Source organism: Meles meles, chromosome 3 (assembly GCF_922984935.1).
Source record: "Meles meles chromosome 3, mMelMel3.1 paternal haplotype, whole genome shotgun sequence".
Taxonomy (NCBI): domain Eukaryota; kingdom Metazoa; phylum Chordata; class Mammalia; order Carnivora; family Mustelidae; genus Meles; species Meles meles.
The window spans coordinates 105280025-105295575 of NC_060068.1; the positions used below are offsets into that span (position 1 = coordinate 105280025).

General features: G+C 49.5%; 3 protein-coding genes across 4 annotated transcripts; 2 read left to right on the top strand and 1 right to left on the bottom strand.

Moving 5' to 3' along the window:
- The first annotated feature begins 119 nt into the window (after positions 1–119).
- NDUFA2 (NADH:ubiquinone oxidoreductase subunit A2) lies at positions 120–2201 on the top strand. The gene is made up of 3 exons (XM_045999871.1): positions 120–276; positions 400–506; positions 1884–2201. Exons 1-3 carry the CDS (start codon positions 176–178, stop codon positions 1973–1975), a joined length of 300 nt encoding a protein of 99 aa, XP_045855827.1. The 5' UTR covers positions 120–175; the 3' UTR covers positions 1976–2201.
- On the bottom strand, positions 2064–8063 carry TMCO6 (transmembrane and coiled-coil domains 6). 2 transcript variants are annotated; one of them, XM_045999870.1, is made up of 12 exons: positions 7632–8063; positions 7340–7452; positions 5331–5446; positions 5046–5229; positions 4691–4795; positions 4430–4515; positions 4081–4197; positions 3762–3873; positions 3465–3651; positions 3225–3319; positions 2668–2835; positions 2064–2423 (listed from the first exon to the last, which is right to left on the bottom strand). In XM_045999870.1, the coding sequence occupies exons 1-12, from the start codon at positions 7714–7716 to the stop codon at positions 2310–2312; spliced, it is 1482 nt and encodes a 493-aa protein (XP_045855826.1). In that variant the 5' UTR covers positions 7717–8063; the 3' UTR covers positions 2064–2309. The 2 variants fall into 2 exon arrangements, with proteins under 2 accessions (XP_045855826.1, XP_045855825.1); XM_045999869.1 differs by having other exon boundaries at positions 2064–2835.
- A 4637-nt stretch (positions 8064–12700) lies between these two features.
- On the top strand, positions 12701–15146 carry CD14 (CD14 molecule). The gene is made up of 2 exons (XM_045999012.1): positions 12701–13273; positions 13364–15146. The coding sequence occupies exons 1-2, from the start codon at positions 13271–13273 to the stop codon at positions 14468–14470; spliced, it is 1110 nt and encodes a 369-aa protein (XP_045854968.1). The 5' UTR covers positions 12701–13270; the 3' UTR covers positions 14471–15146.
- The last annotated feature ends 405 nt before the right edge of the window (positions 15147–15551 follow it).

A 15551-nucleotide genomic window follows, 5' to 3' on the forward strand; every position in this document is an offset into this window, starting at 1 on the left:
AAAATGGAAATAAGCGGAACTCGCCTTCTGCAATGCTTTTAAGGCATTGGCTAAACTTTACCTCGCCCCACCCCCGTACGACATCTAACTATCGCGGGAACTGGCAGGGCCCCGATTGGTCAGATTGGAGAACTTGGCCGGAAGTCCTAGGGTGGGGAGTTAGGCACTAGGGGAGATGGCGGCTGCAGCAGCGAGTCGTGGAATGGGGGCCAAACTTGGCCTCCGTGAGATTCGCCTCCACTTGTGCCAGCGCTCACCCGGAAGCCAGGGCGTCAGGTGAGGTGCAAGATGATGAGCCGATAGGCTTCGGGGCGCCCAGGTCATGACCTCTACGTCCCGGATGTTTGGGGAGGCGCGCGCATAGACAGCACGCACGGCTTTCTCTCCCCCCCGCAATAGGGAATTCGTCGAGAAACACTATGTGGATCTGAAAAAGAAGAACCCTGGTCTGCCCATCCTAATCCGCGAGTGTTCTGATGTGCAGCCCAAACTATGGGCCCGCTACGGTGAGCGGGGAAGCGGGCAGTTTGGGACCCCGTAGGAAAACAAGGGTTGGAGAGGGTAAAGGGTCATCCAGGGTCACACAGACACCTGTAGGGATACAGGAACTCGGACTTCGGCCTTGCTTTCTGATGTTGTTTCAGATAAACTTATGTTCGTGGGGTTGTAGAATGCTGGTTTTTCGAGTAATACCAATATGGAGGCGGGCCCTGTCCTGCATAGAGACCAGGAGCTGTTGGGTTTCTTAATTCAAAACGGGGTTCATATTGGGAAGGGATGCTCTTCAATTCCCATCGAAGTGGGTCCTTACATATGACGTGTGGTCAGTGCCATTTCAGGTAGTGTGAGAATCTCAGTAATACAAGCATATGCTCTGTTGAGCACTTAAGGTCTGCGTTGAGTACTTCCTTGCCTAAATCTCATTTAATCTTCATTAATTATATGGGGGGGTGGATTCTTCTTTTCTTACTGTAGAGGTTAGAACGGTGAGTCAAAAATTTTACCAAACGGGCAGGTGCTGGTTCAGTAAGTAGAGCATACGACTCTTGATCTCTGGGTCAGGAGTTAAGCCCCATGTTGGGCATAGAGCTTACCCCCAAAAAATTTTTTTATGAAACATATCTAAGATTACATAGCTAGGATACAATAGTATTTAGCCTTTACACCTGTCCCCCTTTTCTAGGATAAACGTCTACCAGATTTTCATGGCTAGCTAGTTAGAATTCATGTTGCTGTTATTCAGGTCTGAAATTATTTATCACCTCCTTAATAAGGCATTCCCTAGCAAATCATATAACATTGCCCTTAGCTCCTTTTTATCATATTCTTAAGTTTACCACAATCTGAAAATTATGGTCATGTTGCTTGACACATAGTAGGCCTTCCTCTAGGAATGTCGGGGCTGAGAGAAAATAAGTCATACCTAAGGTTAACTGGTTCTAACAGTGGATAACTGCAATATGTTAAAAATTGTTTGGAGGAGGAAAAAGCCTATAGACTAGGGGAAGAGATGGATGCAAATTACTTTAGTGTTTTATACTAGGACTGGCACAGAACTGGCATCCAGCCAACGCTAGGCCCAGGCAAAGCACTGTTGGGGCTAATAATAAATACCTTACCACGCCCCTAAAAACTGCCTTGAAACCTCTTCCTTCCCATGGTGGCCACCCAGAATCAGCCAAAAGTCTGGTTGGACCTGCGCTTCCTAGTTGTGTTTGAGACCCCCTGGATAAATTCTAGACATCCCAAATATACCTTGGTCATATCTCTGTACTACTTTTCCCACCCTAACAAGACTGTAAGTTGAAGACAAAGACTTTTATTAATATTTTGGTAGTCTCACAGTGCATACTAGATATTTAGCCCCTTTTCTCTCTCCCCAGCATTTGGCCAAGAGAAGAATGTCTCTTTGAACAACTTCAATGCTGATCAGGTAACCAGAGCCGTGGAGAATGTGCTAAGTGGTAAAGCCTGAAGCCTCCACTGATTAAGAGCAACACCCCCACAGTTTGGGCTCTGTTGGACCGAGTACAATGTGAAAAAAGTGTTCTTCTGTTCTGTATAAAGCTTGTGCCGAAAACGCCATTTCTGCATGTTCTTATCCTCATTTTACCCTCTACCCCTTATCACGCAACCACTGAGGCAAAGCAATTTATTGTAAAAATAAAACTTTATTCTGTCCTGGACACAGGAGCAGAGAATATGAGATGTCATTATGGTTCTAAATCCTCAAAAGGGGATCCAGGGACAAGGAAATTGAGAGGAGTGGGGGAGATGATGAGTTGAATGAGTGATATCGAGAAGCCAGGTCACCTGTGAAGAGCTGTCTTCTGGAGAGCACGCACACGATCCTGGAGCCGTGCCTCCTCCTGATGCTTTTCTAGGACCTGAAGCCCTGAATGCTGCAGAAATGCCTCCACAGCCTGAGGGCAGGAAAAAGGATTCATCACCCAAGTCCCTGTGCCCCAACACCAGATTCCCACAGCCTTACCGGTTAGCCTACTTCTATTTGGAAAAGTGCCTTCCCAACCAGAGGCTACAAGTTCTGACCTGGAGTCCACATAGGCTTGCCAGGCCCAGAAAAGTGGCTATAGATAGGATGGAAAGGGAAAGGGGCCATGGTGAGACTACAGGCCTCAGAATAGGGGTACCAGGGGCAAAACTCACCTCTGGCCGATAGAGGAACAGCAGATGCAGGAGCTCTAAACTCTGGCCTACTACTTCAGTGTCAGAGGAGGCCAGTGTGCCCATCAAGCAGGGGAGCAAGGGCCCTGGCCATAGATGTTGGCAGTAAGCAGGACCCTTCTCTGCCACATTGCACAGAACTGTGAGCACCTACAGAGAGACATGTATACACAGTCCCCACAAAGGATGAAAACTAAAGACTAATGATAGAGCTAAAATATATGGAATGCTGATCATGTGGTCAGGCACCATGCCAAGCACACGCATGTTTTATAACTCCCACAGCTGCCTCAGGTAGTACTGCTATTCTCACATTACACATGAGAAAACTAAAGTTCAACGTGGTAAGCTGATCTGCCCAAGGTTAGTAACTAGTAAAACAGGTTAGGAATGCACACCTGACTGGTCTGGCCCTGAAGCCATCCACACCACACCACCTGCCAGTCCTCAGGTAAGGGTACTTCTGAATGCAAAGGCCTGCTCCCAGTGTTTTTACTTTGGCCATCAGATCCAAGGACTTAAGTGACCCCAATACCTACCAGTACGCTCACCACATTAGAAACCGGCAACAACTGCAAGAGTGGCTTGATCAGATCCATGGAGAGCAAGGAGGTACAGAAACTAGGACTATTTGCTGGAAGGGAAAATGTCAAGGTAAAGTCCCTCAAACAGGGACCTGAACCTGCAACCCACCCCCAGTCCTACCCACCTCAGCCCAGGCAGTGAGGAAGCATTCCCAGAATCTAAAGGTCCAGGCCAAGGCACATTACAGTACATACCAGTAAGGTTGTTAAGGAGCCAAAGGCACTCAGGAAGCAGGCTGGGCTGTTTCTGGAGGAAGAACTGCAGAAGGATATATAAGGCCGCCACCACACGCTCATCTTCAAGCTGATTTGGCCCTCCCACAACCTCCACTGCTGCTTCTGTTAGCAAGTTGCTTAGACACCGAAGTACAGGGCACACCAGCTGCAAAGACAAGTTGGGAGTACAGTGTAAGGGGGAAGGGGTTACCTACATAATAGGTAGCAAAGTAGGAAGAAAGGTAGCCCAGATCTTGACCTGTCCTCTTCACCTACCAACTCCAGTCCTGCATCCTCAGTTCTCTGGACAGCCCCAGCCACGTCCAATAGCAGCAGCCCCAGAGTGGATAGACCCCCATGGGAGATAAGGAGGGCATTGTTGACCTGGCTAGGCAATAAAAAGCAAGTACTCAGTCAATCCCACCTTGAGGATGGCAAATGGCCTAGAGTGATGGGTTTCCTGGGGTCCAAGCAGAGAAGACCACAGGAGGAAGAAAACTCACTGCAATTCCAGAAACCAAAGTTCAAAAACCCGAGGGTCTGGAAAGGAGCCCCAGGGCAAGTCTGTGGCACTTTTGCAAATGGTCTGTGTTACCTGCAGATGATGTAGTGCAGGCACCAGGCAAACTCCACAGCAACCCCAGGGTTTAGTTTTGGTCCAGGTTGCAACAGTTGTAGGATATGCTGGGGGAGAGTGGAGTCCAAGACGGAGCTGCCAACAGGAGAGTTTTGAGTTGGAACCACAAAAGGCCAAGATGCCAGTCATTCTTCCCAAACCCTAACAGCAGGTGGGAAAGTATCCAAATCCAAAGCTCTTCTCAGCCATACACATAGAGCTAAAAATGTGCACTGGTTTCAGAAACAAGACTCAATCTGGTGTCCAGGGGCTACATCACCAAGTAGGTCACATGTGCCTCCACATCTGGAGGTAAAATTTTACTTACGGGATGATCATCTCTGGAGCTTCCTTAGCTTGCAGAAGCTGGGACAAGGCATATCCAAGGGCTTCCAGCACAGTCAGATGGGGAGACTAGAAGTAGACAGGGTAGAGATCTGACTCTGGAAGCTGGGTCATAAGATTTCCTGTGACTTTCAATCCCTCAGCACAGGGCAGAGGCTGGAGCTGCCTAAACAAAGCAGGGGGCCATGTAGGGACAAGACAGGGGAGGGCTGCCCAAGGAGGGAAAAAGTAGATGGATGCTCACCTGGATGCAGGCAGCCAAAGCAGGAACAATGCCCTGTGGCAGGAGCCGCCTTCTCACAGCCTCACTCTCCACAATCAGGTTACCCAGTGTATACAGACAGAGCTCCTGAGAGTGGGACAACAAAAGCACGGGGCATGGCCTGTCTCAGGCTAGGGTGGGGGCGGGAGAGCAGAGGATGAAGTCTTCCCTTTGAGGCTCTGGGTAAAAGGGAGTGGAAGGTGATGGGCATATGTATGGCTATGGACATCAGGGGAAACAAATTTTCTTCTTCCCCCTATGTGCCAGCTCAAACTAAACCCAAAAGCACAGTATTTAAATCCAAGTCAAGAACAAGGTAGGAAGGGAGAGGGCTTACTATAAAGTCTGAGCTGTGACCGGAGAGGTAGGTGAGAAGGTAGGAAGTGGCTGGCAGGCAGGCCTCAGCCACCGCAGACTGCTCGGAATGAGAGAGCTCATGAAGGCACCGAGCGGCCTCTAGCTGCAACAGGGCTTGGTTGCTGGTCAGAAGCCCAACCAGGGTCCGCATGCTGCCCTCCAGCCTACATGAGTGAGTACCAGAGCCCCGCTCAGCCTGTGGCCCATCCTCCACACTCCTGTCCATCCCTCAGAAGCCCGGGCCCCACTCACCACCCATACTGACCAGATGAAGGTTTGCTGCGTCTGAGGGTGCTGTAAGCCTCGACGAAGGCTGACCAGAGCTTGTTCTCTCTGCTTTTCATCTGTCCCCCACTGTGCTAACTGGAGGAACTGCTGGATCTGGAGTGCAGAGTAAGAAGAGGACTAATGAAAACAAAGTTGCCAGAAAGCAAGCATGACTCCTACTCTGCCCACCTCACCTTGAGGACTCTAATGTTGCAGCATCCCTAGAACTTGTCATGCAGGCTAATATGGCTCATAAGCATCAATCTTGCAGTAGAGTAGACAGAAGGAGTAATCAGAACTGGGTTTAATACCAGCCCTGTCACTTACTTTATAAGGAACCTAAACCTCAATTTTTCACCTGAAAAATGGGAATAATGTATTTCCTGCCTTCTTACAGAGTTATTTCAAGGATAACATTTAAATCTTTCAGTCTGGCACAACTTATCCCTCTAGCCATTCTCCCCATGCAACCTATACTCCAACAGCACCCAGCATAACATGATTTGTTTTTTAATGCTTCCAAGCTTTTGCACGATCTATTCCTTCTGCCTGGGATACCATCCCCAGGTCCTCCAATCCCTTCAGATTTCTGTTCCTCTTTCTAGCTTCCTTTCACAGACTTAAGGGTTTCTATTGTGCCTCATGTTTCCTTCATGACAGGTGGTAACATGCCCGTCTTCTTCACTGAGCTGTTGCAAGTACCACAAAGAAAAGGACTCTCCTCATCTTTGTGCACTTCAGTCCCCAGCACAGTGTCTTGGCATGAAGTAAGCACACAATGAACCAACAAATCAATGGTATAACCTAGACATGAGTGCTTTTGTAAACAACATATGTAAACACAGACAATATAAACAAAGGGGATGCCCAATGCTTGAATGAATAAATTAGCTAAAACTAACCATTTTATTCACTTAGTCAATAAATAATTATCATCTACTATATGCCAGATACTATAAGGCATCTGAGTTTTCAATGACAACAAATAAGATAGGGTCTAGGTTCCCAAGGATTTAAAGTCTAGTTGGAGAAACAATAAACAAATAAACAATTAGTATGATTAATCTCCAAACAGGCTGTCAAGACAGAATACTAAAAAGGACCCATTTTTGGATGTAGCAAATATAAAGTCCTTGCGACAAGAAAGACCCTAGCATATTCTTTCAAAAACTGAAAAGGGAGAATTTTGGCTAAGATGAGTAAACTGGCAAGGTTGGAGCTAGGCAAACGTTAGACCATTCATCTAGAAAGGAAGGATTTTTAATTTTTTTTTTAAGATTTTATTTATTTATTTCAGAGAGAGCACAAGAAGGGGGAGTAGCAGAGTGATAGAGAAAAGCAGACTCCCTGCTGAGCAGGGAACCAAATATAGGACTCAATCCTGGATCATGACCCCAACTAAATGCAGACCTCTAACCGACTGGGCCATCCAGATGCCCCAAAGATGTATTTATTTGAGAGAGAAAGAGAGAGAGCCCACACAGAAGAGTGACAGAAGGAGAGGGACAGAGAATCTCAAGCAGACTCCATGCTGAGCACGGAGCCCAAGGGTGGGGCGGGGGGCTCAATCTCACCACCAAGAGGTCATGACCTGAGGGAAACTCCAGTCCGAGACACTTAACCCACTAAGCCACCCAGGCGCCCCAGATTTTGGATTTGTGAGAGACACATCTGACTGATGTATGGAGAATGAACTTCCAGGCGGCAAGCACAGATGCAAATGATCTGTTAGAAGGCTGCTGTGTGTATACAGAGAAGAGGACGGTAGTAGCTGCGATGTTCACCACCCTGAAGACGCCAGAGCTTTTTAGGAGATGAAAAGCGCGTAGGGCTTGATGTACTTATGTGGGGATGAGGGACACAGTTCTCGAGGATGATTTCCCAGTTTCTGGCTTGGCCCACTGGATGGATGGAGGTATTGAAGGGTCCGCGTTCAGGTCTGGGCCGAGCTCAAAAGGAATTTGGCGCCAGTGGGCGCAGAACTCACCAAGCACCCGGTCCCCTCACCTCAGCTTCCCCGATGATCCTGGCCACACATTCCCCTTCGGCTTCCTCCAGGACGTCGTCTCTCAGCAGCCTCTTACTGATCAGCTGCTGCTCCCTCCGCGCCTTCCGCAATGCTGAGGGCAAAGGAGCCGGCTGAACGTAGGAGGGACATCCAGGACCCCCGTCTGCCACCCGGGGGCCTCCTCATCTACCCGCGACTGCCCTACCATCCGCCATACCACAGCATTCCTCCGTAGTGGAGAAACTACGGTACCCCCGCCGGTATCTTCCCGTCTCCCTTGCCCTCCCGCACCTGCCTCCCGCTCCCGGCGCCGGCACCGTAGCTCCTCCACTACGCAGCCCACTGGCCTGAGGCGGCCCTGCCGTCCGTTCCACATGGCTGAGCTAGAAAAAATTCGCAGGGCGCCCAGAATCAGGAGACCCGCCCCAAACCAAGAACACCGCACAGACTGCGCAGCCGCAGCACAGGATGGAAAAGGAGGAGTGAGTGGGAGGAGCACAGTGAAAAATGGCGGCGGGCAGACCAAAGGAGAGGCGGGGCGAAGAGAGAGTAGAAGGGGTGGGGCAAGGGGCAGGGAGGGGTGGGGCAAGGGGCAGGGAGGGGCGGGGCGAAAGCGAGAGGCGGGGTAGGACTGGGGCAAAGAAGAGCTTAGGCAAGCTTCAGCAGCACGCGCTCCGCCTGCGGTTGGTTTTTCTCCCTCTCAGTTCTTTCCCAATTCCAGGAAAGAAACTCAACCTCCACCCGGACTGCAGTGCGTCACCTTCCGCTCAACAAATACAGCCTTCCCAAACCTAACACACTCTAAAGATTTTTTTTTTTAAGATTTTACTTATTTATTTGACAGACAGAGATCACAAGTAGGCAGAGAGGCAGGCAGAGTGGAGGAAGCAGGCTCCCCGCGGAGCAGAGACCCCGATGCGGGGCTCGATCCTAGGACCCTGGGACCACGACCCAAGCCGAAAGCAGAGGCCCTAACCCACTGAGCCACCCAGGCGCCCAACCTAGCACACTCTAGACATTCAAAACTATCCCGAGTTTCAGGAATATTTCACCAAAAACTCAGCTCCCACTGATGAACACTGGATTGGCATCACCTTACTGAATGTTCTCCACGACAATTATCCCCATTATGCACGTATGAAGAAAATGAGACAGAAAAAATTATTTCACTGTTCTGCATAAAAATGAATCACATTATTTTGGGGATAAAGTATTCCTTAAACCAGATTTGGAGCACCACTAACTACTACGTACTGGGGAAACACTGGTGAATTAAAAAACCATGTTCCAGGGGCACCTGGGTGGCTCAGCGGGTTAGGCCTCTGCCTTCGGCTCGGGTCGTGATCCCAGGGTTCTGGAATCGAGCCCCGCATCGGGCTCTCTGCTTGGCGGGGAGCCTGCTTCTCCTCTCTCTCTCTGCTTGCCTCTCTGCCTACCTGTGATCTCTGTCTGTCAAATAAATAAATAAAATCTTTAAAAAAAAAAAATGTTCCTCACCCTTAAAATCTGAATTGTGACAGAGCAAACTTTACATGATCTAATCCCTGAATACCTCTCCAGTCTTCACTGGAGGGGCACCTCGCCTAATTCATCTTTCCTGGGATCTTCTTGTTCCCTAAAACAAGCGCTCCTCTTTTCCTCCTCCAGGCTTTTGGCCCGGCTGTTGCCCTGCCTACAGAGCCCTAACTCTGCCTGAACACTGCTCCCTCCCCCAAACCAGCACCCTTCCCTTAATTAACACTGCCCTCAAGATCTCAATTCCAGGGGCACCTGGGTGGCTCAGTGGATTAAGCCGCTGCCTTCGGCTCAGGTCATGATCTCAGGGTCCTGGGATCGAGCCCCATATCGGGCTCTCTGCTCCGCAGGGAGCCTGCTTCCTCCTCTCTCTCTGCCTGCTTCTCTGCCTACTTGTGATCTCTGCCTGTTAAATAAATAAAATCTTTAAAAAAAAAAAAAAAGATCTCAATTCCAATGTCCTCTACTCAGAACTACTGGGCCTCTGTCCCTGTCATAAGAGCCTATAGCACCATATACTTCATAACCATTTTTACTGTCATGAAGTTAGTGTATTGTTTGATGTTGTCCTCCCCAAATCCCATTCACAGCTCCAAGAGAGTGGAGTCCTGGTAGCAGTTAAGCATTTTTATTGGAGGGGGTGCCTGGGTGACTCAGACCGTTAAGCATTTCTCTTTGGCTCAGGTCCTGGGATAGAGCCCCACATCAGGCTCCCTGCTATGCAAGGAGCCTGCTTCTCCCTCTTCCACTCCCCCTGCTTGTGCGCGCGCGCGCTCTCTCTCTCTCTCAAATAAATAAAATAAAATCTAAAAAAAAAAAAAAAAAGAATTTTTATTGGAGGTCTCTAATTTTTAGAAAGCTATTATTTAGGGAAATATAGGAGTAAGAACAAATCCAAGAAAGGGAACTGTTCTCAAATCAACTTCCTCTGGTAGTCTGTGGTTAGGATTTGGCACTTTCAAACCAACTTTCTTTCCTAGAATTTAATTCCACCTCTTGGAGTTAATTGCCTTTAATCTGGGACGCCTGGGTGGCTCAGTCAGTTAAACATCTGCCTTCGACTCAGGTCGTGATCCCAGGGTCCTGGAAATGAGTCCCCACATCAGGTTCCCTGCTCAGTGGGGAGCCTGCTTCCCCCTCTGCCAGCCACTTCTCCTGCTTCTGCTCTCTCTCTCTCTGTCAAATAAATAATTTTTTTTTAATTGCCTTTAGGAGCGCCTGGGTGGCTCAGTGGGTTAAAGACTGTGCCTTTGACTCAGATCATGATCCCAGGGTCCTGGAATCGAGCCCCACATCCGGCTCTCTGCTCAGCAGGGAGCCTGCTTGCCTTCCTCTCTCTGACTGCCTCTCTGCCTACTCTGTCAAATAAATAATAAACAAAATCTTTTTTAAAATAAAATTAAAAATTGCCTTTAATCTCTTCCACAAATCACCTAGTTAAATATCTGCAGACCATTATCCTGCCCCCACATCTCTCCAGGCCCAGCATCCATCCAGCACTGAGACAGCCATTTACTGAGCAACTGCTCAGAGCACCACGCACTGGCTGGGTATAGAGTCTGAGTCTTTTATCTCCTTTGTCATGGGACAGGCTGCTTCTAACACCTACATATTTCCCTGGTGGGGAAGGTAAGACAAGTCACCAGGCAAAATATCTGCCCAGACAGTTACAGCTGCCCACCCTGTTTTTTTGCACTTATCTTCCCAACATCACGGTCAACGCTGTAAAAAACAGCCCCACGTCCTCTCTAATACAGAGCTAGTTGTTCCTTTCTCCACAGCTCCCCCAAGTCTTTAGTTTCTCCTCTGCGAGTCCTCTTCCCTATGGACTGTAGTCTGCATCTGTGTTTGCCTCCCCCCACCTACCAGAGTACTTGAGGGATGGTGCGATGGTCATGTGTATGTCCCTGGGCTTTGTACCAGCCCTGACATTTGGTAGACAAATGATAGGTATTTGTTGAATCAAGGTGTGAGTTGGGGATCCTTGCAGAACCATTATTGCCCCTCTTTGCTTGGAACTGTCATCCAAAGTACCTCCCTTAGAATGATGGGATTTGCTAAGGAGCCAGGCTTCAGTGGTCTGAACCTTCTGAATGCAGAGGCACTGATGAAGAACATAAAAATCAGGACTATTCTTAATAGATGTGGCTCTGTAGTCACAGACAAGTATTACCATTATCTCCATGCTACAAATCAGGAACCCAGAAATCTGAGGCGCAGAAATTTGCCCAAGTATTAAAACCTCAGTGGTAGAGCTGGGATTCCAAGCCTGGCTGTCTGACCACAGAGTCAGTATATTTAACACTGAGCTATAAACTCACATTCTTGGTCCTCAGGGATGTTCCAGTGACCCGGCCTGGCTGGTCTTAGGGCACGGCTCAGGGTATCAAGACATGCCCAACAAGATACACAGGGAGCAGTGAGGTCTAATGAAACCTCCTTGTTTGGAATATGGACAAAGGCAAAGCCATTTATTTAAAAAAAGGGGGGGGGAGAAGTGAGAATTCAAACATTTTTAGTATAGCTCTTGCCCCAGAATCTACAGGTGAAGAACTGTGAGGGTGGTTGTGAAAGCACAGCCCCTATTCACCCTCTGGGACACACGCCTTTTTTTTTTTTTTTTTTTTTGGCAAAACAGGTGAGTTACTAATTAATCCTCATTCAACATAGGTCCAGCCTTTCCTCCCAGGATATAGGAACTGTGTTGTGGGGGAAGGGCAGTGGAGAGCTAGGCGCAAGGGGGAAATCTGGGTTTGAAATACCTGTTTCTCAGTTTCAGGGCAAGGAAATGGAAACTGCAAGAAGTAGGGCTATTTGGCCAATGTGTCTCTATTAAAGACCTCTTTAAGAAAGCTATTATTTTCTGGGCACCTGGGTGGTTCAGTCAGTTAAGCACCTTGTCTTCATGATCTCCGGAGTCATGGGATTGAGCCCTGTGTGGGGCTCCCCACTCAGCAGAGTCCGCTTCTCCCTCTCCCTCTGCCCCCCACCCCAGGCCCTGCTGGAGCACACTCTCTCTCTCTCTCTTTCTGAAATGAATAAATAAATCTTAAAAGAAAAGAAAGATAGAAAGCAAGCTGGGGCATCTGAGTGGCTCAGCCAGCTGAATGCCCCACTCTTTGTTTCAACTAAGGTCATTATCTCAGGATCCTGGTGTCCGGACCTTCAAAAGGCTGGGTGCTGAGCGAGGAGTCTGCTTGTCTCCCTCCCTCTGCTCCTCACCCCACTCTCTCTTTCTCAAATAAAGAAATAATATTTAAAAAAACAAAGCTCGGGGTACCTGGGTGGCTCAGTGGGTTAAAGCCTCTGCCTTCGGCTCAGGTCATGATCCTAGGGTCCTGGGATCGAACCCCATATCGGGCTCTCTGTTCAGGAGAGAGCCTGCTCCCCCCCCCCAGCCTGCCTCTCTGCCTGCTTGTGATCTCTGCCTGTAAAATAAATAAAAATATTTAATAAAAAAAAAAAAGCTCTTACTTTATTTTTTTAGATTTTTTAAAAAAATTATTTTACAAAGAGAGACAGAGATAGCGAGAGAGAGAGAGAGAGCAGGAATGGGAGGAGAGGGAGAAGCAGTCTCCCTACTGACCAGGGAGCCCCACGTGGGGCTCAATCCCTACCCTGAGATCATGACCTGAGCCAAAGGCAGTCGCTTAACCGACTGAGCCACCCAGGCGCCCCCCCCCCCCAAAAAACAAAGCTCTTACTTTCTTAATAATCAAAGTTTTAAAAAAGAACAAGTCAACAACAACAACAAATCATAAAGGAAGGGGTTGTTCTTCAGACCAACTTCCTTCCCTTGAACCTCAATGCTATTCCTTGGAGTCAACAGAGGAAGTTTGCAATCTCCTCCACAAAATATCTAGCAGCTCTCTCCACCCTCAGTCTCCAGAAGCTGTCGTGGACAACAGCTAAACATGCGAGGATATTCAGGGGATTGGATCTGGGTGTCAGTAAATTAATAGTAACCCAGACGAGGGAAAAGTTAAAGAAACTACCCCAGTTGAATCCGTGGGATAAAAGCAGGGGGAGGTGAGAGTCCTGGCCTGAAGCACTGGGGATTTTTCTTTCCCCAAAGCTAGTAAACAAGCCTGGGGTATCTGACTCATCAGGATACTGCCTGGGGCATTGCACTCTAAATGCCCTACAAGATCCTTCCTGTTACAGTCCTGGCAACATCCTTCATTGCAAAACTTCCCAGAAGGTACCACATGGAGTAGTTGGGTGGCAGAGAGGTGGGGAGTGACCAGGGTTCACAGAGAAAAGAACAGAGTGATATCCCACGGTTACATAAACTCTCCGGCCGCCCAAGAGCACAGCTAGGTGGGTGAAGCCTAGAAACAGGTGGGTGCGACTACAGGAAAGTAGCTCCTCCCTGAGCCCGCCAGGACGCAAGAGACCCGGAGGACCAATAGACCATGGTGAGTGTACGGTCTTGGGGCCCAAAGGGAACTACTGAAGGAACCCCAGGGACTGACTGGGGCAGCCCTGACCTCTGCTTTCTTCCTTAGGTGCGCGCGCCCTTCTTTCTGCTACTGTTGCTGCCAACGCTGTGCGTCTCTGAGGTCGTACTAGAGCCCTGCGAAGTGGACGACGAAGATTTCCGCTGCTTCTGCAACTTCACGGATCCGCAGCCCGAGTGGTCCAGCGCCTACCAGTGTGTAAGTGCCGTTGAGGTGGAGATCCACGGTGGCGGCCACAACCTGGAACCGTTTCTGAAAGGCGCAGACGCGGACCCGAGGCAGTACGCTGACATGCTCAAAGCTCTGCGCTTGCGGCGGCTCACAGTGGCCTCTGCGCAGGTTCCTGCTGTGCTCGTGGCCGCCTTCCTGCGTGCGCTGGCGTACTCCCGCATTAAGGAACTGACGCTCCAGGATCTGGAGGTAACCGGCGGAACGCCACCGCCGCTTCTGGAAGCGACTGGGCCTGCGCTCTCCGCCCTCACTCTCCGGAACGTGTCGTGGACAGCGGGAGGTACCTGGCTCACCGAACTGCAGCGGTGGCTGAAGCCGGGCCTCAAGGTACTGAACATTGCGCAAGCACACTCGCTTGCTTTTTCCTGCGCACAACTCCCCACCTTTCTGGCCCTCACCACCTTAGACCTGTCCGACAATCCCCGACTGGGCGAGCACGGACTGACTGCAGCTCTCTGTCCGCACAAGTTCCCGGCCCTTCAGGCTCTAGTTTTACGGAACGCCGGGATACAGACGCCCAACGGCGTGTGCTTGGCGATGGTGCGGGCGGGTGTGCAACCTCAGCGCCTAGACCTCAGCCACAACTCGCTGCGCGCCACCGCCCCAGGCGCTCCTGTGTGTGTCTGGCCGAGCACACTGAACTCTCTCAAATTATCCTTCGCCGGGTTGGAGCAAGTGCCTAAGGGACTACCGGCCAGGCTTAGCGAGCTTGATCTTAGGTGCAACAGGCTGACCAAAGAGCCTCGGCCGGAAGAGCTGCCCAAGGTGAGTAACCTGATGCTGGATGGGAATCCCTATCTGGACCCTGAAGAACTCAACTACCCGATGAAGTCTGGCGTGGTCCCAGCCTGTGCGCATTCGGCCCTGGCGGTGGGGATGTCAGGAACCTTAGCGGTGCTTCAGAGAGTGGGGGGCGTCGCATAGGGTCCACGAGAGAGACGAAGGCTCGGATTGCCCTGGCTCCAGGGAAGCCTTACCGGACGTCTTAACCAACCAACCCTCTGCCCCCTCTTCATTAAAATCTGAAACAAGGAGATCGGTGTCATTCACTCAGTGCGTGGCTGTGATCTGCTGGGTATGGAATCCATTATATTTCGCTTTCTTCATCCAAATCCCCTAGAAACCTAAGAATAGAACTTAACGGGTGGAAGAGGCAGGGAATGTTTTCAGTCTAGGGCTGTGTGTGAGAAATGGGGGTTTCTGTGCAATCTGGCTTTCTGAGATTACTTACACCCGTGTTAAGGTTGTTTGAATGGTAAACATGCGGAGGAAGATAAAGAATGTTTCCTCTCTGGTGCATTTTCCAAGAGCCAGCTGCTCCCCCTTTCAAAAGTAATAAAACTCAGAGTTACATGCTTATTCTCTCTCTCTCTCTCTCTCTCTCTCTCTTTCTCTCTCCCACTCTCCACGGAGAAGGGACAGCTCTACTACCTGTCCCACATAAGTTCTGAGTTTCATAATTTCAGGGTTTCTCTTCTGCTGTGTAAAGCCCCTCCGCACACAAAGGTACGCTGGCTTTCACTGTGTTATCTAAAGGGGAATTTATGCATGGAGGATGGTTGCAAGATGCTGTCATTAAACAGTCTGTCTCTGAACCAGATATCTTGTGTGTATAATTGTTTCTGTCTGGATCCTTAATTTGCAAATAGCTTAGACACTTCACAACATCTTAGACCTCTCACAGGGCAAGTAATGACATGTGCCTTCCAAACCACATTTTCTCAGAGACCCAGGACATCAGCCAGGAGGTACTGCTCCTTCTAGGAGTCACTTCTTTACATTGAGGAGGCAGCCATATGCATCAGAGAGCTAGACACCTGCCTCACAGAGGACCTGGAAGAGGGATGGTGGAGGGGGCGGATATAAGCACAGCCCTCTGGCCTGCCTGCCTCCAGTGTCCAGCACCACACATGTAGGAATGGAGGATGCAAAATAACGTTGTTGGGAGAGTTACATGGATTACCAGACCACAGACTCAGAGAATCACGGGGACTGATAAATTGCC

What these genes read in the sequence shown, in the direction of transcription:
- NDUFA2 (XM_045999871.1), top strand. Translation starts at nt 176, where the DNA reads ATGGCGGCTGCAGCAGCGAGTCGTGGAATGGGGGCCAAACTTGGCCTC. An exon ending in CCCGGAAGCCAGGGCGTCAG is followed by an intron (nt 277 to 399) that starts GTGAGGTGCAAG and finishes CCCCCGCAATAG; the next exon opens with GGAATTCGTCGAGAAACACT. An exon ending in CAAACTATGGGCCCGCTACG is followed by an intron (nt 507 to 1,883) that starts GTGAGCGGGGAA and finishes CTCTCTCCCCAG; the next exon opens with CATTTGGCCAAGAGAAGAAT.
- TMCO6 (XM_045999869.1), bottom strand. Translation starts at nt 7,716, where the DNA reads ATGTGGAACGGACGGCAGGGCCGCCTCAGGCCAGTGGGCTGCGTAGTG. An exon ending in GCTCCAGAGATGATCATCCC is followed by an intron (nt 4,198 to 4,429) that starts GTAAGTAAAATT and finishes TCCTGTTGGCAG; the next exon opens with CTCCGTCTTGGACTCCACTC. An exon ending in CTGCACTACATCATCTGCAG is followed by an intron (nt 3,874 to 4,080) that starts GTAACACAGACC and finishes TTTATTGCCTAG; the next exon opens with CCAGGTCAACAATGCCCTCC.